This window comes from Dreissena polymorpha, chromosome 16, assembly GCF_020536995.1.
Source record: "Dreissena polymorpha isolate Duluth1 chromosome 16, UMN_Dpol_1.0, whole genome shotgun sequence".
Taxonomy (NCBI): Eukaryota; Metazoa; Mollusca; class Bivalvia; order Myida; family Dreissenidae; genus Dreissena; species Dreissena polymorpha.
Window position 1 is genome coordinate 35420833 of NC_068370.1, and position 27256 is coordinate 35448088.

Here is a 27256-nt window from a genome sequence, read left to right on the forward strand (position 1 = left end):
AATAGAGAAAAATACGCCCGGCTGTTCTCATTCAGTCAAATCGACGCTTTTACAATGCCTTTGAATTCGTGTTGCCGACGTATCTATTTTGATACGGCGTCGAGATGCATTAAAATCCATAAAATTGAAGACGTTCCTATCAATTTTATTCTTTAGCAGTATCCAACATGTGAAAATCAATCATCAATCGTTTGAAAACTGAGCATCCCTGTTTAAAGAGTATTTCTATAATTCATGACCGGCACTTGAGAACTATGAAGAAAGCCTAATAATATATAAATGATTCGTAAACATAACACAGTCTTAAATTATTAACGAACACAAACTTAATTTGTATGTCTGAACTTAGAAAATATCCATACGTATCCCTCTCTAAATTGTAAAACTTCAATCCGACCTTTTTTATTTAATGAATGTATTCTAAGATGCATTCTTTTTTTTCTTCGTAATATGACAAATATATATATACAAATGAAAAACACACACGCAGAATTCCCATGAGCGTAATTACGAAAAATATGTATTGCCTCAAGCATGTGCGTTTTATGAAAACTAATCGTTCATACATATCCCTTCAAAGAAAATTCAAATGTAATATAAACCTTCTTTTCCCATTTCCAATCGTGTGCAGCTTTTAATTTGACGTTCACCGGTTTCTCTTCAAAAGAAATCGCATTGTCTCTTCTAATGAAATAAATCGTTGAGTGTTCTTATTCGTGCAGTTTTGCAAGTACACAGAGACCTAGCTATGTGCAATGCAGTCTAGCAAGCTAGGGTTTCAAATGCGGCATCCAGAAAGGTTTGAATCTAAATGATCGGTCGTTCAACGATCATCTAATCTTGTCACAAACACACAAAATAACACCCAGTGACACCAATAATATCCCAAAAACTGTTTCTGAAAAAGTAATGTGAGTAAATCAATTTCGATAGCGTCAACATCAAGTAATAAATAATGCTTAAGTAGTTCATATTAAGCAGCACTATTCCATGATATTTATGTTACAGTTCAAATCGACAGTTTTAAACAGGCTCCGATGGAAAGAACAACAGACTAAAAATGTATTTAGACATCGGTACTTACTATATGAAGAAACTTTTTCTCCAAGCATATGTCCAGACAATGCGGTAAAGATGAAAGTCAGCGAGTTCGTAATTGGTACCGCTAAGGACAGCTCTGGAATATATATCAACACACGCTTAAATTACGCAAATAACAAACATCTATTACTAACAAAAGCTGAATTGGAAACACGAATTCATTCCCTTCGTTTATTGTGGATAGTCAATAGTAGGTAGTGATTCTGAAATTTAGGGTCTCATATATTTCACATGTGATTTTACTTTACGGTCTCATAAATTACTCATAACTAGCTAGACGATATTAAGTATACATGTATATAAAAAATATACTAAGACACATTTGGAAGATTACCTGCTGATGCTAAAGTAATATAATATAGGACGGAACCGCTCTGGTTGATCAAGAAAGGCACCAAATACTGAAAATGAAGTACTCAAATATAAGACCACCTCGGGTGCGTTAAATAATCTGCATAAACTAAGTTGAGCAACACTATGAGGATATTTTTTCATATCGCAGGTGCATAATAATACTCCGTTCATAAACTTTCAATGTGCTCTGACGCACTTTCTTATTTATACGGATTAGGCAACAATGTGTTGCTAGCTGTGCGTGCGTGTGTGCGTGTGAACATGTGTATAACATCAGTAATATAACGTTTTCTTACCCTCCAATTACTAAGCAAGAAGCACAACTCTGCTAAAAACTGTCTTATTGGTGACGAGCGCTTAATGGATTCTATCCCTTTGCTGCCTTTTTTAATGAATGGATTAGTGAAACCCCATAGGAATGCAACGGATGTTAGCCAAAACGCCATCTCTGCAAGAGTAAAATGTTACAATAAAAAGATGTGCATGACATCAGATACAAATTTTGACAAAAATGTAAGTTAACAAATCGATTGATGATCAAACAAGAAATATTTTTTTAAATATATACGGCGTTGATTGTGGTTGGAGTTGGTGAAAGGTAAAGAGTCCAATGAATGAGCTCAAAGATAGCGAATGTCTTTTTCTGTGCAGTTCTTAGCTGCATCACACGCAGTACGGGATGTTACGCGGAGTTTTCGCGGCTAAATTTACATCATTACTTATTGCTGGTCATAAACCTATAGATACAAAACAGAAAACCAAAAGAAGAATGGAAGTGAAATTAAAACATATGAGTCAACCGGCCACACGCGAAGTATCCGTACATATTTTAAATATTTATACGCGCGTTCTTCGAACAAACCTGTGTAAGTGGTTTTTTGGGCATTGCTCTTTAATTCGATTATTAACAGTATCAAGAATCGTCGCGCATTTTTATATACATTAGTCAATATGGTGTAATAATTCTTGTTAAATTAAACAAAAATAATATTTATCGTGGTATTGCTGAAAACACATTAAGAATCAATTATTGACATACCATAATTATATCGCTGAATATCTTCATTTAACATATTTCTGGTCTAAAGAAAATTCCAGTTCACCTAGTTCACGCGATAGCGTCAATTTTATATAACGATTATTTTACTGGCCGCGAACTGACCATGATACATTGCGGGTTGGAATGCTATGCATTAAAGTGAGGCCACGCTTCCACTGCTGAAACGACGGCTTGTTTAAAACTTTATACTTTTACATGTTTAATGTTCAATTTTGAAAACAATTTAAAATGGTTTGGCCAAAACGAATATCAGGATAGGTAAAAACGATACTTTTATGAACTTAAATATACTAGTACACAGACAGGAATATGGAAGTAATTACTAAATATGAGAACATAGCCTTTAAGTACAAACGCTCTGGCGCTGGCAATCCTCTGAAAATAACAGGTGCACGAACAAACTGTATTGAGCATTGATGTCAAGAGTTGAGTGTAAAACTGTTCTATCTATCAAGCCTTTTCATTAGAGATAAAATTGTGTCATGCTGAACACACAGTAAAACAGTGTTACAAAGACGCGGTCATGTTTCCAATGTTCTGGTGGTATGCTCAAATCAGCCAATGGAATAAATAAAGTGTATTAATTCGTGTCTAGCCGCTGGAAATTTTATTTGAATTCTATTGGACACTTACAAAGGTCAGGTATAATAATACGGTATAATAAATATGACATATTCGAAACATACATGTTATTTAATTATAAAACAACCCAATGAGAAAGAGCGTGTCTATATCATAAGTATTATACTTAATTATAATTGGACATGTAATATACACACATTGTGACATTTAGTTTAATGTAACCTAGTATGAGGTTGGGTACGTTATACTTCGTGTACGAAGCATAACCAATAAAGGAAATGGCGATTTTTAAGTTATAAACACAATTCTTACCTAAAGACGTAGACGTTACCATGGTTCCAAGGCTGGAAGAAAACGGGAAGCTTTGTAGGAATCTTTCCTCTACAAACTATTTGGTTTCCAGCTGGTTCTAACCCCACTCCGTGTTCCTGTTTAAATTAAAACACTGCAGTATTATCTGTAAATTTTACATTTATATGTGCTAAAACAAAACAAAAACATTATATGGCACTCAATAATGCTAAAGAAATATTGTATGCAGTATATTAATTTGTATCAACAACTATTCTGTACGGCGACGGCTTATTTCAAAGTGCCCCATAGAGTAATCTCCCTTGGTCAACTCGACAACAATGTAAACTACTTGAGGAATAACTTTGTCTCTTCCACTTTTTGTTATAATAATTGAGGTTTATACTCATTTTGATTTTAGCGGTTGCTCCAAACAGTATATCATATAGATTTAATCGGTGAGCATATATATATAAATACGGGTTTAACAGTTTATTTGGGGTATTATTGCTTTCGGAAGTGAATTTTTGGCGATCGTTCAGATCATTGACACAGAGGTGTTAGGGAGGATTTTGACTGTTGTGTCCCTAAGCCTCGTATATGTTTATGGAATATATGTATGTTATTATTGTTATAAGCCTCTGTGATTGGTTTTTCCTTTTGTAATTTCCTTAAAATGCACAATATATTGCCTTGGCTTATTTTCTTGGAAGAAACAATATCATTTTTTGAAAGGTGTATTAACATTAGTGATTTTTACGGTTCATGTCAGCAGTTTGGGGAATTCCCATAAAAAGTGTCACGTTAGGAACAATAACCACTGCCTGTTTATACTTCACTGGTACACTGCAGCAGACAGCCTGTATGTAAACAATAGGTTTAAGAGCTTGTGCAAAATTGGCCAGTCTAGTGTTTATAACAGCTTGTGCGACAACATTGGCCAGTTAACGACATTGGCCAGTTTATCATTGAAATCTGTACATATTGGCTGCTTTCAGGGAAAACGGGGCTTAATGCTGTATTAAAAGTCCGTCATGTGGGCAAAATTGTTGCTCAATAATTGAAAGAAAATAGATAAAGTATTAGATACACATAACACATCACGTACATGATTATAGGCTTGTTATTCTTTAGCAAGGCAACCAAAATTCTAAAGATGGTTGCCAGTGCAGCAACCAATTGTGAAAAAAGAGACATATTATTGTTATTTTGTGTAAGTTATCCCTATAACATAAATATGAGGACAAATAGTGCACACACATCTCGACCTGTGCTTTAAGACACACTCTTAATATCTTAATACATTTGAATGGGTTGTGTTCATTTCAAACTTGTGATATAAAAAGCTATAACATAATTTGAAAACTGAGTTGCGTCTAAGATTATGCAATAGCAAACAACTTCAGTGCCTTCAGCGCTTTGATTTATTTATTCAGTAGTTTTAAAATCTTCCCAAAATAATGCCCATTCGTGAGAAAAAATATTTAAATGGTATTTTCATAAATTGATAATTTGTAAAGGATAAAAAAACTCTTATTTTAAATAATTTGTATATTAACATTTCAATAATAATAACTGTTGGTGTATGATGAACATAAATATTAAAATTTGACATTGTACAATAAGTGGCCAAAATTAGTAGGCATATACACTGTAATAAGAAGATTCTGAGCTTATGGGCCCAATCAACTTGAAACAATTTACCTTCATATGGCAATTTCCAGTAGCAAAGTAAGATTCATTTACTTTTTGTAAGTTCAAACAATTCTTAATATCAAAAGCATCTTGTTTATAAAAACATACTGGTTATATCATATAGTAGAAGAAATAAACAGCACATCTTTGATTGTGAAATCAGCAGTTTGCATGTTGCTTATTGTACCCGTATTACACAGAACAATCCTGCATACTTTACATATATCTAAATAGGCATTAGTTTGAAGATAAAGATTAGGTACTAAACTTTAGTTAAATGAGGTAAAACATCCCCATCTTAAAGCTGAAATAGTGCAGGGTTTAATTATCAGAATCACTTTTGGACAAGAAACACTGATTTGAATGTTAACTTTGTACTCACTTTTTTCAGTACTTAAAGAAAGAAATGTTGAAACAAGAATTTGTGGAGAGGAGATGTCACCCATGTCCAGTGATCCTCCCTGCCTGGAAACTGGACCCAACTGGACAGTACTACGAACTGGATCTCAAAATGTGTCAACTGAAAAACCTTGAATATGAATTCAAATGGGGAAAAGAGGGGTAATAAACTGTATATTTTGCTTATTTCTTGTATCTTTGTTTTCAAATCACCACATGTGTTACTTATAGTAGAAATATTAACATTAAAAAGAATTGTAAATGTAGAAAATGACATTTTTTGATAAAGCAATTAAATCCCAAAGAAACTCTGTTAGCTTGTATTGTTTTGTGTGTCCAGCTGCCTGTTATATCACAATCTTTCAATGCTTGATGCATTGTACTACCCAGTAGCATGCATATGTAGTATTGTCATGAAATAGGAGATACATGTAGGAATATTATTTAACTTTGACTACGTAATTTCAGGGGTCCAATTCCGCGGATGGCGTCAGTTGTTGAGGTGCCATCAAGAGTTGTAAGGCTGGACTTGTCATTGAATGAACTCACGTTTCTGGAGCATGCTGGTCTCAAACCATTCAAAAATCTCAGAGAACTGAATGCTTCATTGAACAAGATAAGCAAGTGAGTATTAATGTATTATGATTTTATGTATAAACATGTATTAAAGTCATGGGATTTGTTCAAAAGCTTTTCACAGCAATAACATGTAATTGACTAAAATGGGTCTACTGCTGTATGTGGTCTTTTCAGCCTCAGCTCTAGCCAAACTTGCGAATCTTCACAGTCTGGTCAGAAGCTACACTGTCCACTAATGCGACCATGAAACCTTGTGTCACTTTAAAGTGGAGAGCATTGAATCTGACCTAACTGTGCGATTGTGCAGGCTCGGCTGGAGCTATGCTGACCACATATGGCATAAGATCATTTGTTGCATGACAACTGTCATACATACATTGTGTTTCCCATACAGCTTCATGGGTATAGAGGTTCTCCGATACTTGTACTCGCTGAACTTGTCTCACAACTTCATCCGCAAGATTGAGAATCTGACGCCAAGTGCCTCTCTGATTGAGTTGAACATCAGCATGAATGAGCTCCAGGACCTCTCTCACATGCCCAGTATGATCAACCTGGAGGTTCTCAATGTCAGCAACAATAAGGTAGGTCAGGGGGCTATACCTCTCTCACATACCCAGTATGATCAACCTGAAGGTTCTCAATGTCAGCAACAATAAGGTAGGTCAGGGGGCTATACCTCTCTCACATACCCAGTATGATCAACCTGGAGGTTCTCAATATCAGCAACAATAAGGTAGGTCAGGGGTCTATACCTCTCTCACATGACCAGTTAATCAACCTGGAGGTTCTCAATGTCAGCAACAATAAGGTAGGTCAGGGGTCTATACCTCTCTCACATGACCAGTTAATCAACCTGGAGGTTCTCAATGTCAGCAACAATAAGGTAGGTCAGAGGTCTATACCTCTCTCACATGCCCAGTATGATCAACCTGGAGGTTCTCAATATCAGCAACAATAAGGTAGGTCAGGGCGCTATACCTCTCTCACAATTCCAGTATGATCAACCTGGAGGTTCTCAATGTCAGCAACAATAAGGTAGGTCAGGAGGGCTATACCTCTCTCACATACCCAGTATGATCAACCTGGAAGTTCTCAATGTCAGCAACAATAAGGTAGGTCAGGGGTCTATACCTCTCTCACATGCCCAGTATGATCAACCTGGAGGTTGTCAATGTCAGCAACAATAAGGTAGGTCAGGGGGCTATATCTCTCTCACATGCCCAGTATGATCAACCTGGAGGTTCTCAATATCAGCAACAATAAGGTAGGTCAGGGGCCTATACCTCTATCACTTGTCCAGTATAATAAACCTGGAAATTCTCAATATCAGCAACAATAAGGTAGGTCAGGGGTCTATACCTCTCTCACATGCCCAGTATGATCAACCTGGAGGTTCTCAATGTCAGCAACAATAAGGTAGGTCAGGGGTCTATACCTCTCTCACATGCCCAGTATGATCAACCTTGAGGTTCTCAATGTCAGCAACAATAAGGTTGGTCAGGGGGCTATACCTCTCTCACATGACCAGTATGATCAACCTTGAGGTTCTCAATGTCAGCAACAAAAAGGTAGATCAGGGGGCTATACCTCTCTCACATACCCAGTATGATCAACCTGGAGGTTCTCAATGTCAGCAACAATAAGGTAGGTCAGAGGTCTTTACCTCTCTCACATGCCCAGTATGATCAACCTGAAGGTTCTCATTATCAGCAACAATAAGGTAGGTCAGGGCGCTATACCTCTCTCACATACCCAGTATGATCAACCTGGAGGTTCTCAATGTCAGCAACAATAAGGTAGGTCAGGGGGGGCTATACCTCTCTCACATACCCAGTATGATCAACCTGGAAGTTCTCAATGTCAGCAACAATAAGGTAGGTCAGAGGTTTATACCTCTCTCACATGCCTAGAATGATCAACCTGGAGGTTCTCAATGTCAGCAACAATAAGGTAGGTCAGGGGGCTATACCTCTCTCACATGCCTAGAATGATCAACCTCGGGGTTCTCAATATCAGCAACAATAAGGTAGTTCAGGGGGCTATACCTCTCTCACATGCCCAGTATGATCAACCTGGAGGTTCTCAATGTCAGCAACAATAAGGTAAGTCAGGGGTCTATACCTCTCTCACATGCCCAGTATGATCAACCTGGAGGTTCTCAATGTCAGTAATAATAAGGTAGGTCAGGGGTCTATACCTCTCTCACATGCCCAGTATGATCAACCTGGAGGTTCTCAATATCAGCAACAATAAGGTAGGTCAGAGGTCTATACCTCTCTCACATACCAAGTATGATCAACCTGGAGGTTCTCAATGTCAGCAACAATAAGGTAGGTCAATGGGCTATACCTCTCTCAAATGCCTAGTATGATCAACCTGGGGGTTCTCAATATCAGCAACAATAAGGTAGGTCAGGGGGCTATACCTCTCTCACATGCCTAGTATGATCAACCTGGAGGTTCTCAATATCAGCAACAATAAGGTAGGTCAGGGGTCTATACCTCTCTTACATGCCCAGTATGATCAACCTGGAGGTTCTCAATATCAGCAACAATAAGGTAGGTCAGGGCGCTATACCTCTCTCACATGCCTAGTATGATCAACCTGGAGGTTCTCAATATCAGCAACAATAAGGTAGGTCAGGGGGCTATACCTCTCTCACATGACCAGTATGATCAACCTTGAGGTTCTCAATGTCAGCAACAATAAGGTAGATCAGGGGGCTATACCTCTCTCACATACCCAGTATGATCAACCTGGAGGTTCTCAATGTCAGCAACAATAAGGTAGGTCAGAGGTCTAAACCTCTCTCACATGCCCAGTATGATCAACCTGGAGGTTCTCAATATCAGCAACAATAAGGTAGGTCAGGGCGCTATACCTCTCTCACAATTCCAGTATGATCAACCTGGAGGTTCTCAATGTCAGCAACAATAAGGTAGGTCAGGGGGGCTATACCTCTCTCACATACCCAGTATGATCAACCTGGAAGTTCTCAATGTCAGCAACAATAAGGTAGGTCAGGGGTCTATACCTCTCTCACATGCCTAGAATGATCAACCTGGAGGTTCTCAATGTCAGCAACAATAAGGTAGGTCAGGGGGCTATACCTCTCTCACATGCCTAGAATGATCAACCTGGGGGTTCTCAATATCAGCAACAATAAGGTAGTTCAGGGGGCTATACCTCTCTCACATGCCCAGTATGATCAACCTGGAGGTTCTCAATGTCAGCAACAATAAGGTAAGTCAGGGGGCTATACCTCTCTCACATGCCTAGAATGATCAACCTGGGGGTTCTCAATATCAGCAACAATAAGGTAGTTCAGGGGTCTATACCTCTCTCACATACCCAGTATGATCAACCTGGAGGTTCTCAATGTCAGCAGCAATAAGGTAGGTCAGGGGTCTATACCTCTCTCACATGCCCAGTATGATCAACCTGGAGGTACTCAATGTCAGTAATAATAAGGTAGGTCAGGGGTCTATACCTCTCTCACATGCCCAGTATGATCAACCTGGAGGTTCTTAATATCAGCAACAATAAGGCAGGTCAGGGGTCTATACCTCTCTCACATGCCCAGTATAATCAACCTGGAGGTTCTCAATATCAGCAACAATAAGGTAGGTCAGAGGTCTATAACTCTCTCACATACCCAGTATGATCAACCTGGAGGTTCTCAATGTCAGCAACAATAAGGTAGGTCAGGGGGCTATACCTTTCTCACATACCCAGTATGATCAACCTGGAGGTTCTCAATGTCAGCAACAATAAGGTAGGCCAGGGGTCTATACCTCTCTCACATGCCCAGTATGATCAACCTGGAGGTTCTCAATGTCAGCAACAATAAGGTATGTCAGGGGTCTATACCTCTCTCACATGCCCAGTATGATCAACCTAAAGGTTCTCAATGTCAGCAACAATAAGGTAGGTCAGGGGGCTATACCTCTCTCACATGCCTAGTATGATCAACCTGGAGGTTCTCATTATCAGCAACAATAAGGTAGGTCAGGGGGCTATACCTCTCTCACATGCCTAGTATGATCAACCTGGAGGTTCTCAATATCAGCAACAATAAGGTAGGTCAGGGGGCTATAACTCTCTCACATGCCTAGTATGATCAACCTGGAGGTTCTCAATATCAGCAACAATAAGGCTGGTCAGGGGTCTATACCTCTCTCACATGACCAGTATGATCAACCTAAAGGTTCTCAATATCAGCAACAATAAGGTAGGTCAGGGGTCTATACCTCTCTTACATGCCCAGTATGATCAACCTGGAGGTTCTCAATATCAGCAACAATAAGGTAGGTCAGGGGGGCTATACCTCTCTCACATACCCAGTATGATCAACCTGGAGGTTCTCAATGTCAGCAACAATAAGGTAGGTCAGGGGTCTATACCTCTCTCACATGCTCAGTATGATCAACCTGGAGGTTCTCAATTTCAGCAACAATAAGGTAGGTCAAGGGTCTATACCTCTCTCACATGCCCAGTATGATCAACCTGGAGGTACTTGATATCAGCAACAATAAGGTAGGTCAGGGGTCTATACCTCTCTCACATACCCAGTATGATCAACCTGGAGGTTCTCAATGTCAGCAACAATAAGGTAGGTCAGGGGTCTATACCTCTCTCACATGCTCAGTATGATCAACCTGGAGGTTCTCAATTTCAGCAACAATAAGGTAGGTCAAGGGTCTATACCTCTCTCACATGCCCAGTATGATCAACCTGGAGGTACTTAATATCAGCAACAATAAGGTAGGTCAGGGTTCTATACCTCTCTCACATACCCAGTATGATCAACCTGGAGGTTCTCAATGTCAGCAACAATAAGGTAGGTCAGGGGTCTATACCTCTCTCACATGCTCAGTATGATCAACCTGGAGGTTCTCAATTTCAGCAACAATAAGGTAGGTCAGGGGGCTATACCTCTCTCACATACTCAGTATGATCAACCTAGAGTTTTTCAATGTCAGCAACCATAAAGTAAGTCAGGGGTCTATACCTCTCTCACATACCCAGTATGATCAACCTGGAGGTTCTCAATATCAGCAACAATAAGGTAGGTCAGGGGTCTATACCTCTCTCGCATACCCAGTATGATCAACCTGGAGGTTCTCAATGTCAGCAACAATAAGGTAGGTCAGGGGGCTATACCTCTCTCACATGCCCAATATGATCAACCTGGAGGTTCTCAATGTCAGCAACAATAAGGTAGGTCAGGGGTCTATACCTCTCTCACATGCCCAGTATGATCAACCTGGAGGTTCTCAATATCAGCAACAATAAGGTAGGTCAGGGGGCTATACCTCTCTCACATACCCAGTATGATCAACCTGGAGGTTCTCAATGTCAGCAACAATAAGGTAGGTCAGGGGTCTATACCTCTCTCACATGCCCAGTATGATCAACCTGGAGGTTCTCAATATCAGCAACAATAAGGTAGGTCAGGGGGCTATACCTCTCTCACATGCCCAGTATGATCAACCTGGAGGTTCTCAATGTCAGCAACAATAAGGTAGGCCTATGTATGCTAATGAGTAATACAAGTTATATTTATAACATTTTTTCACGAGAGTTCAAATATTAACAAATAATTTGGTTAGTTATAAATGACAAGAAGGCATTAGACTTCATAATGACAAAATGTACCTTCACACATAACAGGCAGTATGAAAGTAACTACAATTTTTTTATTAAGGTTTCTCCTGGTAAGGGTCTTGTTATCTTTATCATGTATAAAAGCATTTTAACTTTATTAGGTCATCAATGTCAGCATCAAATTAGTAAGTATATAATAATGTCTGTACTGATATGTTATGAAACGTTTAGCTTAAGTCCTAACAAAAATCATGAACGCACAGTCTCTGCAACAATAAAGTGCATTTATTCTAAACATTATGATTATTTCATTGCATACAAATATTATGATGATCTCTTATCTTAGTATCATATTTGCCAATAATAAAGTCAGTCTCTAGTATATTTTGGTATATCTTGGTATCATATTTGTCAATAATAAACTCAGTCTCTAGTATATTTTGGTATATCTTAGTATAATATTTGCCAATAATAAAGTCAGTCTTTTGTATGTTTTGGTATATCTTAGTGTAATATTTGTCAATAATAAAGTCATTCTCTAGTTTATTTTGGTATAAACACTAATCTTCTAATGCAGTAATTGTTTCAGCAACATAAAGGTCAAAAGTATAATGTATGGATATTTAACCAGGTTTTTTAACCAGGTTTTCCGAAGGAAAAAACTGGTTATTAGATTGGCGAATGCGGGCGGGCTGGCTGGCTGGCTGGCGGGCTGGCTGGCGGGCGGGCGGAACAAGCTTGTCCAGGCCATAACTATGTCGTTCATTGTCAGATTTTAAAATCATTTGGCACATTTGTTCACCATCATTGGACGGTGTGTCGCGCGAAATAATTACGTCGATATCTCCAAGGTCAAGGTCACACTTTGAGTTCAAAGGTCAAAAATGGCCATAAATGAGCTTGTCCTGGCCATAACTATGTAATTCATTGTGAGATTTTAAAATCATTTGGCACATTTGTTCACCATCATGGGACAGTGTGTTGCACGAAAGAATCAAGTCAATATCTCCAATGTCAAGGTCGCCACGACTAAAAATAGATTTAAAAAAAAAAAAAAGTTACAAAGGGGGTTAATTTTGTTTGTTCATTTCAAAAGTTCAGTTTGAGTTTTCTCCCTTTATCAGATTTTTTTTCACAATGAAAACCTGGTTTTGTGACAATTTTGTCCCTTGTTTATAATTATTTTGCCTAAGTAGTACATCAAGGTACCTTATGTTAGCTGTTGTATTAGAAAATGTTATAATTAAGTTCCATGTGTAACTGAAATTTCTCACCTTTAATAACTTAGATATAACAATTGTTTAAATAATATAAAAAAAAGAGTTTCCTTATTTTTTCAGCTTAGATCTTTAGATGGCGTACAGTCACTGCCAAAGCTTCGGGAGCTATTTTGTCAGAGGAACAGCATTGTAGGTTTTATTTACTATGCCTTTGCCTTTGTTTGTCAGTCCTTCTGCCTGCCTCCATTTTTTTGCTGCTGGTATTTCCATATTTTGGATCAGATATTTTGCCTTCTTTAATGCAAAAAATGGCATTTTTTGACTTAAGTCTTGCAAAACTAAAAAAGTACCGGTATTGCTGCTTGAGAGCTTAATCATCAAAACAAATCAGCATGTAAACTTGTGCACAACCTTATGTGGTTCTGATATCAGCATGTAAACTTGTGCACAACCTTATGTGGTTCTGATATTTTTTTACACAACCATAGTTGTGGTGTCTTTTTTTTATTTAAAAAGTTACCATTTTTTAGTTGTGTGGTTCGTATCTCAACCAGTTTTGATGCTATAGAGCTGAAGCTTTACAAACAAGTATCAACCAGATGTAATGTAGCACACCTTCCTCATCTGGTTTGAATGTTTTCTACACAAATAAAGTTGTGCAGATGTTTAATAGACAGTAAAATGTTTTAACCCTTTACCACTTAGATATGTATTTTAACGCATGTGTAGTCCCTTAGAAAGGTTAATATAATTTATGGCCTTTCTTAGTAGATTCAAGTCTTCAAGGCTTCATTTCCAACCCTTAGATACTGGTGAGCAGCAAACAGCATAAAACCTGAACAGACTGCGAGTTACTCTCAGGCTGTTCTGGTTTTATGCTGTTTGCACATAGCCATTTTCACTTAGCTACTGTGTGGGAAAGGGTTAAGTTAAGTTGCCGATCACTCAAAGTATTGCTGCTAGAGGGCTGAAACTTTATGTATTAACCAGTGTGTGAACTTGTGCACCTCAAAATTTTAGTTCATTGTTTTCCGATATGCATTGAATTATCTGACAAAAACCAAATTTTGGGGGTATCAGTGTTCTGCAGACACACTTCTACTTTGTGATTATAAAAGAGACAGAACACGCTGGTAATTTGATGTTCAACTGGAGATAATCATTGTTTAAAAATTGATAAATGTCAGTTGCATTACAAGTTATATGAATTTAATATGAATGCAAGAACTTTCAAACTAAACTGAAGGAACAAATTAAAACTGCAAAAAGAGAATGTGATTAAAATATCACTTTAAATTAAAAACAGTGACATGAATGCCTTTAAAAAGATCTGAAAGTCCACTACTCATTTGAATGTTTGTAATTATTATCCTCCGCCATAGGCAGAGGGATATTGTTATGGCGTTGTCCGTCCGTCCATCTTTCTGTCCGTCCGTCTTTCCATCCGTCCGGAGCCATATCTTGAAAGTGCTTTGGCGGATTTAATTGAAACTTTGTATGAGTATATATATGGATAAGAGGATGATGCACGCCAAATGGCATTGTACACCATCTGTTAATTACGAAGATATGGCCCTTTGTATCTTGAAAAAATGCTTTTTTGAGTGTCAAATATAACACTTTTGTGTCCAGAAGCATATTGGCGGGGGATATCAATTCAACGAATTTGCTTGTTGACAGTTGTATTGCCAGTGATCAATGTGTTTTTAGGAGGATGTAGTGCCACTCACCAGCTGTTTCCATCTGCACATTCTGAACGCCTCTGACAATCATATCACCACCCTTCACAACACAGTGGACATCCTGGGGCAGCTAAGGAGACTGGAAGTTCTCTCCCTTTTTGTAAGAAACTTAGTTTTCTGCCACTGGGTTCATAAAAGTGTTGTGCACTACTGTAACAAGGACAAAAGTCAAGGTAAAAGGTCTAAAATAGAAAAAAATCATGGACACTTTGTTTTGAGCAAGCCTATGTCATGAAGGGATTTATGAATTTTTTATGAACTTCATGTTAGTGAGTAGTATGTCAGGCCAGTATGTCCAAGCATAGAACAAAGTAGATGCACTTGTATCTGGACTCTGCCTTATTAGTTTTATTAACCAGGTTTTAAGAAGGAAAAAACTTGTTATCAATTGGCGAATGTTGGCGGGCGGGCTGTCTGGCGGGCGGGCGGAACAAGCTTGTCCGGGCCATAACTTTGTCGTTCATTGTGAGATTTTATAATCATATGGCACATTTGTTCACCATTATTAGACGGTGTGTCGCTTAAAAGAATTTCATCGATATCCAAGGTCAAGGTCACACTTTGATTTCAAAATTGTTAAAAATGGCCATAAATGAGCATGTCAGGGCCATAACTATGTCATTCATTGTGAGATTTTAAAATCATTTGGCACATTTGTTCACCATCATTGGACGGTGTGTCGCGTGAAAGAATTATGTCAATATCACAAAGGTCAAGGTCGCCACGACTAAAAATAGATTGATTTTGAAACAAGGGGGGTAACTATGAACAACCAGTAACAATGCACATTTGAGTTGCCTCCCTTTATTAGACTTTTTTTTCAAAATGAAATCAAGGTTGCCACGAGTAAAAATAGATTGAATTTAACACAAAGGGGGTAACAATGCACAATTTGAATTGTCTCCCTTTGTCAGACTTTTTTTTTTCAAATTGAAAACCTGGTTTTGTGACAATTTTGACCCTTGTTTCTCTTTAGTCATTGAATTTTCCAATGAAAAATCAACATTTTTTTATGGCTTATCTCTGTGACAATTTTTGAATCTAGTTTACAAATGCAGTTGTCGTCCAATTTCAACTATATACAGTATACGCATGTACTTATAGTCAGTTTCTACCTTTTGCCAAGCGGTTTTACAGGCTATTTTGTTTGACTTTTTCATGAAAAACAACAATATATTAAATTAAGCACTAATAATCAAATTCCAACATTTAATAAGTTTCAACCTATTTAGTTTAGCTCAATGTAATCAAAAGCCTCAGGCTTATAGAAACGCTCTCGAGTCAGTTTCCTGGGCTTATAGAAACGCTCTCGAGTCGGTTTCCTGGGCTTATAGAAACACTCTAGTCCGTTTCCTGGGCTTATAGAAACGCTCTCGAGTCGGTTTCCTGGGCTTATAGAAACACTCTCGAGTCGGTTTCCTATGCTTATAGAAACGCTCTCGAGTCGGTTTCCTGTGCTTATAGAAACGCTCTCGAGTCAGTTTCCTGGGCTTGTAGAAACGCTCTCGAGTCGGTTTCCTGGGCTTATAAAAACGCTCTCGAGTTGTTTTCCTGGGCTTTTAGAAAGGCTCTCGAGTCCGTTTCCCGCGCTTATAGAAACGCTCTCGAGTCGGTTTCCTGGGCTTATAGAAACGCTCTCGAGTCGGTTTCCTGGGCTTATAACCAATACTTGGTGTCTTTGGGGAAAATCTGGAGAACACTCCCCAAATGGTGATTGAACCCGTGACCTCCAGATCGCTAGGCAGACACCTTATTTATAATGCCAATTTCTTTATGCAGGGTAACCCAATAGATGCAGATCCCCTATACAGGACAGAAATCATCAAGTCAACCAATGTGATGACACTTGACAACATTTCTATACGACCCCTGCCAAAACCTTCAGACAGGGACAGGGTTGAGGTATATATGATTTCCTTGTCCTATGTTGAACTGTGTTATATAAAGTTTAAAAATATTTTTATGCCCCTGGCATACCATCTGTTTTTTTCCTTTGCCCGTTCCAACAAGGATAACCCAAAAGGACACATTCATAAAATCAATGTTTCTTGCAAATCTTTAATACTTACTTTGATGTTGCTTTTTTAACCAGGTTTTCCGAAGGAAAAAACTGGTTATTAGATTGGCGAATGCGGGCGGGCTGGCTGGCTGGCTGGCTGGCGGGCTGGCTGGCTGGCTGGCTGGCGGGCTGGCGGAACAATCTTGTCCGGGCCATAACTATGTCGTTCATTGTCAGATTTTAAAATCATTTGGCACATTTGTTCACCATCATTGGACGGTGTGTCGCGCGAAATAATTACGTCGATATCTCCAAGGTCAAGGTCACACTTTGAGTTCAAAGGTCAAAAATGGCCATAAATGAGCTTGTCCTGGCCATAACTATGTCATTCATTGTGAGATTTTAAAATCATTTGGCACATTTGTTCACCATCATGGGACGGTGTGTCGCACGAAAGAATCACGTCAATATGTCCAATGTCAAGGTTGCCACGACTAAAAATAGATTTTTAAAAAAAACAAACTTACAAAGGGGGTTAATTTTGTTTGTTCATTTAAAAGTTCAGTTTGAGTTTTCTCCCTTTATCAGATTTTTTTTCACAATGAAAACCTGGTTTTGTGACAATTTTGTCCCTTGTTAAACTGTTAACACGCACAATAATCACCCTTTCCTTATGTTTAACTTCACAAAGACCTTCTCTAGGACTTATTCAGACTGTCAATATTCTTGATTTTACCGAATTAACACATCATCTTATTCATCTAATATCACTGATGCTTTCTACAGAGTTTTGATACTTGCATGGATGATGTCTTTAATCACTATCAAAACAACTGAATACTAGTAAGTTGTTTTAGTATTTGTTTGTATGTGAAGTTATGCTGTTTCTTTCTGTTGTTGACTTCATTAAATGTACCTGTAGTGTCTTCACACACAAAATCTCATACACAAAAATAATTTTGTATTTTGTGTCAAAGTTATGAAAAAAAATACATCCTTGTTTTCTGTGTTTTTTTAACCAGGTTTTCCGAAGGAAAAAATTTGTTTTAGATTGGGAAATGTCGGCAGGCGGGCTGGCAGAACAAGCTTGTCCGGGCTGTAACTTTGTCGTTCATTGTGAGATTTTAAAATCATTTGGCACATTTGTTAACCATCATTAGACGGTGTGTCGCGCGAAAGAATTACGTCAATATCTCCAAGGTCAAGGTCACACTTTGAGTTCAAAGGTCAAAAACGGCCATAAATGAGCTTGTCCTGGCCATAACTGTCATTCAGTGTGAGATTTTAAAATCATTTGGCACATTTGTTCGCCATCATTGGACGGTGTGTCGCACGAAAGAATTACGTCAATATCTCCAAGGTCAAGGTCGCCACGACTAAAAATAGATTTATTTTAAAACAAAGGGGGTTAATTATCAACAATCAGTTCAGTTTGAGTTTTCTCCCTTTATCAGACAAGTTGCTTTCACTCTTATTTCAGTATGATGACAACTACAAACACGTGCACAACATCAGCACCCTGAAGGAGGCAGCGAGACAGGCATTTGAAGAGCGCATGAGGGACGCAAAAACCAAGATGGCTGATCAGATAGGCTTCCTACAGAGACGTATTGTGTAACATTTTAATTGCATTGTTATTCTTAGAGAGAAAGGTTATTCATGCATTATTGTATGTAATGCTTTTTCAATTGGGTAGTAATATTTGAGTGTACTATTTTTATGCAAAATATTTTTTGGCAAGATGTCTTTTCTTTTTTTTTAACACTTTTTATCAATTTGCTAAGCGCGATTAAGTTATTTAATTGATATTTAAAATGAACATTTAATTCCAAGTAGATGAAAATAGTGACAAATGATTAAACATGTTATAAGTCAAAGATCTGTTAAGTTTAAATCTAACTGAGTACTGTGCATTCAAGTCAGATAACTGCTTTGGGTTATTGTTACGTTAAATAGGCAATAAAATGCATGTTTGACCATAACTATGTATTATTATGTATACAGCAGGGATAATATTATCCCGCAACATCAATTGGTCCGTATAAATGGGGGAAAATTATGGGTTATTGTTACGTTAAACAGGCAATAAAATGCATGTTTGACCATAACTATGTATTATTATGTATACAGCAGGGATAATATTTTCCAGGAACATCAATTAGTCCGTATAAATGGGGAAAAATTATCCAAAAATTTATATCCGAAATCATGACAAATTAGTTTAAAATATAAACCATTGATTTTGCCATTCATGAAGATGGTATAATAAATGTACAAGTAAAATTCCCTTAGTCATTTTTTTAACGGGACATACGAGTTTTCTCAATTGGTTTTATCATTTGCTATTTCATTGTTGTTTCGTGTGCTGTTTTATCTGACTTTTTCATCGTTGTCAATATTATTAATCTGTGTAAGTCTATACCGATGTTTTAAATCGTTGTCGACTCAATAATAGCTTACAAACATGCACTGAACCAAACAAATGTCTGTGCATAGGTTGGCTACTGACAATAACATAACCAAATAATTAAGAAATAATTTGTGTACGTTATAGTTTGTTTTCATGATATTATTTTTCTTGTGTACTATTTTATGTGAAGTTCCGCCCATAAAAATAACTTTCGGCTGTTCTGTCGATCAAATCCGCGACTTTCTTTCATTATTATATTACCGAATTATTACGCTGATGGAAAATTTATCGGCATGTTTTGTTTAGATGCAGCGCGTGCTTTCAGAGTCCGCCCGTAATTATTGCAGAATGACCCATAGACGATTTTCTTCTTTGTTTATATGAAAGTTTTCACGTGCCGTGTTAGAATTGTTTTTTACTTCTATCTCGGATATTATTAAATTTATAACAGTTTACATAATCGCAACATTGGCCACCAGGGGCGGGGCATATTTCCTTATATTGCTATATATGGCTTGAGTAAAACCTTGTTAACACTCTAGAGGCCACATTTATTGTCCAATCTTCATGAAATTTGGTCAGAAGATTGATCTCAATGTTATCTTGGATGAGTTCGAAAATAATTATGTTTGAAAAACACGGGTTCCAAGGGGCGGGGCATTTTTCCTTATATGGCTATAGTAAAATCTTGTTAACACTCTAGAGGCCACATTTACGGTCCGATCTTCATGTAATTTGGTCAGAAGATTCATCCCGATAATATCTTGGAAGTGTTAAAAAATGATGCCGGTTGGTTGGGAAACATGGCTGCCAGGGGGCGGAGCATATTTCCTTATATGGCTATAGTTAAACCTTGTTTACACTCTAGAGGCCACATTTATTTTCTGATCTTCATGAAACTTGGTCAGAAGATTTGTCCCAATAATATCTTGTTATCTCAGGTGAGCGACTTTGGGCCCTCTTGTTTTATTAATTCATTGACTGACAATCCAAAAAGTAAGTTGATTTATAGTAACAAAAAAATTGTAATACGTGTATATTGGCCATTCAAATAATTTCACATGTTGGAATGTTTTATAAAACTGTGAATGATGTTTTGAATTTGAATGTGGATAAAATCCATTTAAAAAATAATTGAGCATTTTTAGTACTATTAACGTTATATTATTTCAGAATGCTACAAAAGGAGTATCAAGAATATGAAGGTGTCCTAAAAAATGACCTGGAGTCATGTTTGAGGTGAGTGACAAAAAACAAATGTGATACTTATGCTCATGTTAAATCATAATTTGAGACATTTTTATTAATTTTTTGTGGTTGTTTATTTTCACAAATATCACATAAATTCTGTCTATACTGTCATCGTAGTATTGAGTTGTTTGAGAAACAAAAAAAACTGAAACAAGTACAACGCGTTTGTTTTAAACACATCAATTAACTACAAATACAGCATAAAAGCAATGGTTTCTCGCCACTTGAATAAAAAAAATAAAAAAAATCCGACCTACCTACCCTATTCGTTTGGGGCATTTCACAGGAACCAGACATATTTTTTTATTTTGCCTTAGTACATGCCTTGTTTAATGTGATCAGTATTTCTATATTTTCAATATCAATTTATCCATAATGTATATCAAAAAGAGTTCAATATCAAATGGAAAAATAAAACTAAGAACAAAAATCCTGAAAGTATCACATCATTTATTAACACAAGGAAATTATAGTAACAAATCATCTTTTGCACCTTCAGTAATGATTTATACAAGTTAAAAGCTGTTACAATTCCCAGGTACTTGGACAACCTATCACTGACGGATGTTGGATCATTTGACAGGCACGCTGTCAGGGACTCTATTGGTACACCTGCACCGAAACCATGGGCGAGTATCATGCAGTGACACAGGACAGTCAGAACAAACAAAATGCAATGAGCTTTCATGTAGCATAATGTAATGAAAGAGAATTTAATAATTAGCATGTGCCAAGTTAATAGTTTGCTTTCATGTGTCAGAAAAAAGGTCAGAATTTGAGAATTAAAAGATTACTTAGACTGGTAACTGTTATGAAATCCATTTGATTGTGGATATTCAAAATTATTGAATTTAACCTTTTGTCTATCTTACTTTTTGACCTAACTTGGACAAATTTCTGTAGATTTATTTTACAGATGCAGTGGAAGTCACACATGTATTCATGCAATAATGGATACATTTATTATGCTTACTGCAATAATATGTCATATATTTATGCAATACACATTGTGTTTTCAGCAGTTTTGTCTTTTTTAATGTGTACTATTAAAGCCTTGCATGATGTGAACAAAACACTTCAAAAATAGGTGGTAACTTTGGTAGACGATATGTATTCAGTTGAATACATACTTGTTTCTGATTCCACTATTTAAGTCTGTAAATGGTTTGTTGAATGCGGTCCTGTTTGTTGTTGCAGCACTCTCACAGAGATCAGGATGGGCCCTCACATGGTCGCAGTCAGAGGAACAGAGAGCCAAAGAATGACTATTCACACATCAAACAAACTGAGGAGGTATGATAGACTGGCATAAGACCACATTCTCTAAAAAAAACAACTGGCCTGTGTGTAAAGTGCCGTTCCAGATTAGCCTATGCAGTCAGCACAGGCTAATCAGAGACAACTGTTTCCGCCTAGAATGGATTTTTAAGTCCCCCAGTCTATACAAGGGGGACATATTGTTTTTGCCCTGTCTGTTTGTTGGTTTATTTGTTTGCGTCAAACTTTAACATTGGCCATAACTTTTGAAATGTTGAATATAGCAACTTGATATTTGGCATGCATGTGTATCTCATGGAGCTGCACATTTTGAGTGGTGAAAGGTCTAGGTCATCCTTCAAGGTCAAAGATATGGGGGGACATAGTGTTTCACAAACACATCTTGTTTGTTAACATAATACCTCTTTTCAACATAAAAGTTTTGTCCCTGATTAGCCTGCATGGGCTGCACAGGCTAAACTGGGATGTCACTTTATCCACATGCATTATGCCCAGTTAACTGGGATTTCACTTTATCCACATGCGTTATGTCCAGTAGCCTGCATGGACTGCACAGGCTAAACTGGGATGTCACTTTATCCACATGCATTATGCCCAGTTAACTGGGATGTCACATTATCCACATGCGTTATGTCCAGTAGCCTGCATGGACTGCACAGGCTAAACTGGGATGTCACTTTATCCACATGCGTTATGCCCAGTATGGACTTCACATGCTAAACTGGGATGTCATTTTATCCACATGCGTTATGCCCAGTATGGACTTCACATGCTAAACTGGGATGTCACTTTATCCACATGCGTTATGCCCAGTTTTCCCTGGGATGTCACTTTATCCACATGCGTTATGCCCAGTTTTCCAAGAATGAGGATCATTTGAAAACTTAAGATTTTACAAGTGCACAAACATTGAGCCTCTGTCTTAACAAGTCTTTATTTCTTATAGCACGGAATAATTTATGTTGTATATTATAGAAACATTATTATATGCCCAGCTTTGTTTTTTTTCAGGACGAATTATGATTGTGATGGAATTGTGTTTATGTAGGTCTGAACCAAATCTCCCTGATTTTTGTTACTACTTGATGTTTGTCCACTACTGTATGTTTGTCGGTCTGTCTGTCATTCTGTTCATCACACTTGAAGTTTCCGTGCAATATCTCAATCTCTTGTTACTGGGATTCAATGCCACTTGATATGCAGCATACCTATAGGGTGGGCATGAGAATTGTTGTCGGCTCGTCTGGTCCAATGAATTTTTAGGGAGTTATTGCTTTGAGAGTATTTATATGTTGCTTCTGTTTCTATCCAAGATCTCAGACACTTATGATCCAAATTCAATAAAGCTTTTCTTGCATTACCTTTTAAGAGACGACATGCATATAGTTGTCAGGTGGTTCTGGTCAAATGATTTTTGTAGGGAATTAGCCCTTTAATTATTAATATTTCATTTTCTTATGGGTATGTTACTTCTGTGAAATATCTCAGGTACCGGTACTTATGATCTGCATTCGATGACACTTTATATGCACTATCCTTTTAGGGTGGACATGCACATATTGTAAGCTTGTTTTCCTCCGTTTATTGTCCAGGGAGTTATTGCCCTTTGAAAAATGATGTTTGTATTTGATCACTTCAAAACCCATCTTGTAGGGTGGACAGTCATGCATAAATATTATACGTTTCTTTCTCTCCAGTAATTTTTAGCTCGGCTGTTTTTGGAGAAAAACCGAGGTATTGTCATAGCCAGCGTGTCTGTGTCGTCCGCAAAACCTTAACATTTTGTTAAGGTTTTGAACATTGGCTCTATGATCAAAGTGCTTCAACCTACAACTTTGAAACTTCATATGTAGCCGCACCTTGATGAGTTCTACATGCCACACCCATTTTTGGGTCACTGGGTCAAAGGTCAAGTTCACTGTGACCTCTTAATAAAAAATCTGACAAACTTTGATTTATTAAAAACTGCACCCGCAGCCGAGCGTGGCACCCGTTATGCGGTGCTCTCATTTATGGCGTTATTGTCCTTTTATCAATTATATAACACTGTCTAATTAATTTTACGTTTCTGTATCAGATCTCAGGAAATTATTATTGGATTTGAATGATACGTTATATGAAATATGGATAAATGGTGGACATGGGCATATTGTCATGTTTTTCAGCTCAAGTGAGTTTTCAGGGAGTTAATTGCCCCTTAGAATAATTATGTATTTCCATACCACTAACCCATAGCTTTTTCACTAATATTTTTTGTGCATTTATGTATGCCTCATTGTCACAATACATTCATTATTTTGTGTTTGTTTGCAGGTGCTCAAACTGGCTAGCATGGAGTTAAAGAAAGATAGATAGCAAAGACTCTGTGAACAGTACTTACTGAAAGATAGATAGCACAGACTCTGTGAACAGTACTTACTGAAAGATAGATAGCACAGACTCTGTGAACAGTACTTACTGAAAGATAGATAGCACAGACTCTGTGAACAGCACTTACTGAAAGATAGATAGCACAGACTCTGTGAACAGTACTTACTGAAAGATAGATAGCACAGACTCTGTGAACAGTACTTACTGACTTTAAACAGGATTTCAGCCTTCCAATGATAGGATGCAGATGTGATGTATTTGAGATGTGTTTAAAGTCATGTTTACAAAAACATAATCTGTTATTCTATATTTTTACATCTTATGTACTTTAATGATTGGTTTTAAGACTTTTTACTTGCTTTCTTGAGAGAAATTCTGATTTTATAAGAAGTTGCTTAATAAATATGTAATCATCTTCTCATGTTATTTCAGGATAACATTTTTTCACATATTTATAAACAGCATGATAATTAATGGAAATCAAGGACAGAATTTAGATTAAACTTCATTTAATGATTTGCAAATGTTGCCAGTGGCACTTGTAAACTATTACATAAAGCTACTCAACTATATCAGTTTATTTCACTTTTTCAGTGTGTCAGTTTACTGTTTGTGATCATTATAATTGTCTGTATTATATTTTTTTATGCAAATGTTTGTTTTATATTTTTATATTTACAGTTTGTGATATGTATTACGTCCCAAATATTATTAATATATTCTGTTGTTGATGTGTTTTTTTCATGAATGCATTTGTTACTTTCTGTTACCTTCTATTTTATTGCAAATTTAAGCTTAAAATACTGTATTTACATTGATTGTTTATTTAAACAGTAATTTTTTATTTACCATTGTTAATCGGTCAATAGACAAAATGTGGATATGTTTTAGTGTGTAAATCACAAGGTACTTACAGCTCCATCCAAAGCTCTATAAATACACATCGATAGATCTTTGCTTTGTCCAAACACAATTTAAAATTGCTATTAAGTCTTTCAAAATTTAACAGTGGTAACCTTAAAATCAAGGTTGATGTTAGAAGGCATTTAAACTTACCATTTGAATGGCATTATGTGCAGATTGTTGAAATGGTGACATCGAATAATTGAATGCCAATATCACGTATTTTTCATTTTTATAAGTATCGTGATATAAGAAGTTCATATTTATATTAGGTGTACTCATCTGAAGAGACATTTACCAATTTTTACAACATTATGTCTTCAAATAATGACAATACATGTACTATTAGAAAATTAACATGTAACCTATTCCATCTCTTTCAGGTGATAAACACTTTAGAATTATAATATTACATTTATAGAAACATGACACACCTTTGACATTGTATTATATTGTTCTGTATTATGGGCCGGTGGCCTTGATTTACTACATACACTGTTCTGTTTTGTCGTAAGTGCCGTGAATTGTTTTATAGCCAAGCATCAGAAGGATGAAGAGTTTATCAATTAATTAATAATGATAACGTGAAATATGTATTCTAACATGCTTTTATTTATATTTGCGCCATTTTGAATTAGATCTTTATTTTACATTGGTGAACGCAGGTTGAGCATAAAAAGACGTGTTAATAACACTATTTTTACCAGATTGGCACCCAATAAATTATAGTTTTATCGGATAAGTTATATAATTAGGTGTATATATTACGTACAGAATTGGAGTCAACTTCATACCGCCAAACATGCAGTCTGACTATGTCAAAAAAGTATGTGAATTTTTAGGAAATCATTTAAAAAATAGTAATGCGCAGACAAGGACGGTCTCACTAACAATTTATTAAAACTTCAGAAAACAGTAGAACATGTTTAGTACACAGATGAGTGTTTGTACTGTTGGGGTTTATAAGGTTCCATTAGTCGTTTTCGGCGGCCCATGTTCTACTTAAAATTACCCTGTGTACTCTGTAGTGTCATACAATGTACCCCGAAACAGAAAATACGCTTAAATGCACCCGGCCTTACTCCGGAGTACTTATAGTATATATTTCCGTACCCCGACTACGCAGTAGTATACTGTAGTACCTGTACCGAAAATGACGAATGAAATCTAAATAAACGCATACAGCAAAACGCACTAATGTTCGCAAACGAAATTAAGAAGACGCAATGCGCAATTATCGTACAGCAATCACAAATCGTGTTTCGCAAATAAAAAAGCGCTATTCGCACAAAGCAATCCGCCAAATAACCAAGTAAAAATAACCCCTGAAAGTTTCATCTCAAATGCATAATGGGCGTGCATATTGAAAAAAAGATCCGGCGCTCCATCATTCTTTATACAAGCTGGAATCGATCGTCAATTATTATACAATGCAAAGAGCATTTTGCCAAAAACAGTTCTAAAAAACATAACGTTAACAAAAAAGCAATCGGCGTTATGCAATATTTTAAGTTTTGCTCATAAACGTGTTTATCACTTGTGGTATTTATATCTGACCTTTAGTTCAACGCAAACGACTGACTGAAAAACTCGAGTACATGCAGCATTTGGTTAGCGCCGCTTCATATAACTTGATTTATACGCCAATTTATTTCCCATAAAATTTCCGCACAGCTAAGGAATAGTTCTAGTACGGATTCATATTGCGCGCTGTATAACTGTATAGCAATTTATTTCAAAATATCGAAGAAAGTCCATGTTTCAGTCATTTAATTTTCACGCCAATTTTAATCATGTTCCTTACTTTACGTGCAGCGTATGTTGCACGTTCAACAGTACAGCGCTTTGTATGTGTGCGTTGTGGAACATTCTTTGGTCTGAAATAGTACACAGAACGGTTGTACAATGTCGGTTACGGTAAAAGGTATCTTATTATGATAAATAAGTCACAAACACTGGCGCAACATCCGTAATTGACGTGGGTGTGCAGCTTAGAACTGTGTAGATTAAAAAAATCGCGATCTTTGATCTCATTGATATAACTGATCTCGCGATCTTTGATCTCATTGATATAACTGATCTCGCGATCTTTGAGTTAATTGATATACATAATCTCGCGATCTTTGATATAACTGATCTCGCGATCTTTCATCTCATTGATATATGTGATCTCGCGATATTTGATCTCCTTGATATAACTGATCTCGCGATCTTTGATCTCATTTATATAACTGATCTCACCATCGTTGATCTCATTAAAATAACTGATCTTTTTGGCGAACACAAACAACGTCAACGACGTAACTCTTTTTAAGTTATGTTTCTTGTTTAAGTTTTGAAATTAGTTAAATGTCAAATTATAAATAAATTGAGCTGATAGTTGTGTGGCCTCTTGTTTATCATTTTGGTATA

At 36.9% G+C, this 27256-nt stretch overlaps 2 protein-coding genes across 4 annotated transcripts; one reads left to right on the forward strand and one right to left on the reverse strand.

Moving 5' to 3' along the window:
- Positions 1–129: 129 nt before the first annotated feature.
- On the reverse strand, positions 130–3712 carry LOC127863021 (transmembrane protein 234 homolog). Of its 2 annotated transcripts, none has more exons than XM_052402369.1 (6): positions 3671–3712; positions 3410–3525; positions 1752–1903; positions 1436–1502; positions 1085–1177; positions 130–898 (listed from the first exon to the last, which is right to left on the reverse strand). In XM_052402369.1, exons 2-6 carry the CDS (start codon positions 3429–3431, stop codon positions 831–833), a joined length of 402 nt encoding a protein of 133 aa, XP_052258329.1. In that variant the 5' UTR covers positions 3432–3525; positions 3671–3712; the 3' UTR covers positions 130–830. The 2 variants fall into 2 exon arrangements, with proteins under 2 accessions (XP_052258329.1, XP_052258330.1); XM_052402370.1 differs by having other exon boundaries at positions 3661–3689.
- LOC127863020 (internalin I-like) lies at positions 3321–27227 on the forward strand. 2 transcript variants are annotated; one of them, XM_052402367.1, is made up of 12 exons: positions 3321–3463; positions 5475–5644; positions 5951–6106; positions 6456–6645; positions 13012–13080; positions 14602–14733; positions 16413–16535; positions 18113–18246; positions 20216–20281; positions 20832–20922; positions 21491–21586; positions 23885–27227. In XM_052402367.1, exons 2-12 carry the CDS (start codon positions 5490–5492, stop codon positions 23924–23926), a joined length of 1254 nt encoding a protein of 417 aa, XP_052258327.1. In that variant the 5' UTR covers positions 3321–3463; positions 5475–5489; the 3' UTR covers positions 23927–27227. The 2 variants fall into 2 exon arrangements, with proteins under 2 accessions (XP_052258327.1, XP_052258326.1); XM_052402366.1 differs by lacking the exon at positions 3321–3463 and adding an exon at positions 3709–3846.
- The last annotated feature ends 29 nt before the right edge of the window (positions 27228–27256 follow it).

What these genes read in the sequence shown, in the direction of transcription:
- LOC127863020 (XM_052402367.1), top strand. Translation starts at nt 5,490, where the DNA reads ATGTTGAAACAAGAATTTGTGGAGAGGAGATGTCACCCATGTCCAGTG. An exon ending in TTCAAATGGGGAAAAGAGGG is followed by an intron (nt 5,645 to 5,950) that starts GTAATAAACTGT and finishes ACGTAATTTCAG; the next exon opens with GGGTCCAATTCCGCGGATGG. An exon ending in GACCTGGAGTCATGTTTGAG is followed by an intron (nt 20,282 to 20,831) that starts GTGAGTGACAAA and finishes TACAATTCCCAG; the next exon opens with GTACTTGGACAACCTATCAC.
- LOC127863021 (XM_052402369.1), bottom strand. Translation starts at nt 3,431, where the DNA reads ATGGTAACGTCTACGTCTTTAG. An exon ending in GGTAACGTCTACGTCTTTAG is followed by an intron (nt 1,904 to 3,409) that starts GTAAGAATTGTG and finishes TTACTCTTGCAG; the next exon opens with AGATGGCGTTTTGGCTAACA. An exon ending in TCTTGCTTAGTAATTGGAGG is followed by an intron (nt 1,503 to 1,751) that starts GTAAGAAAACGT and finishes CTTCATTTTCAG; the next exon opens with TATTTGGTGCCTTTCTTGAT.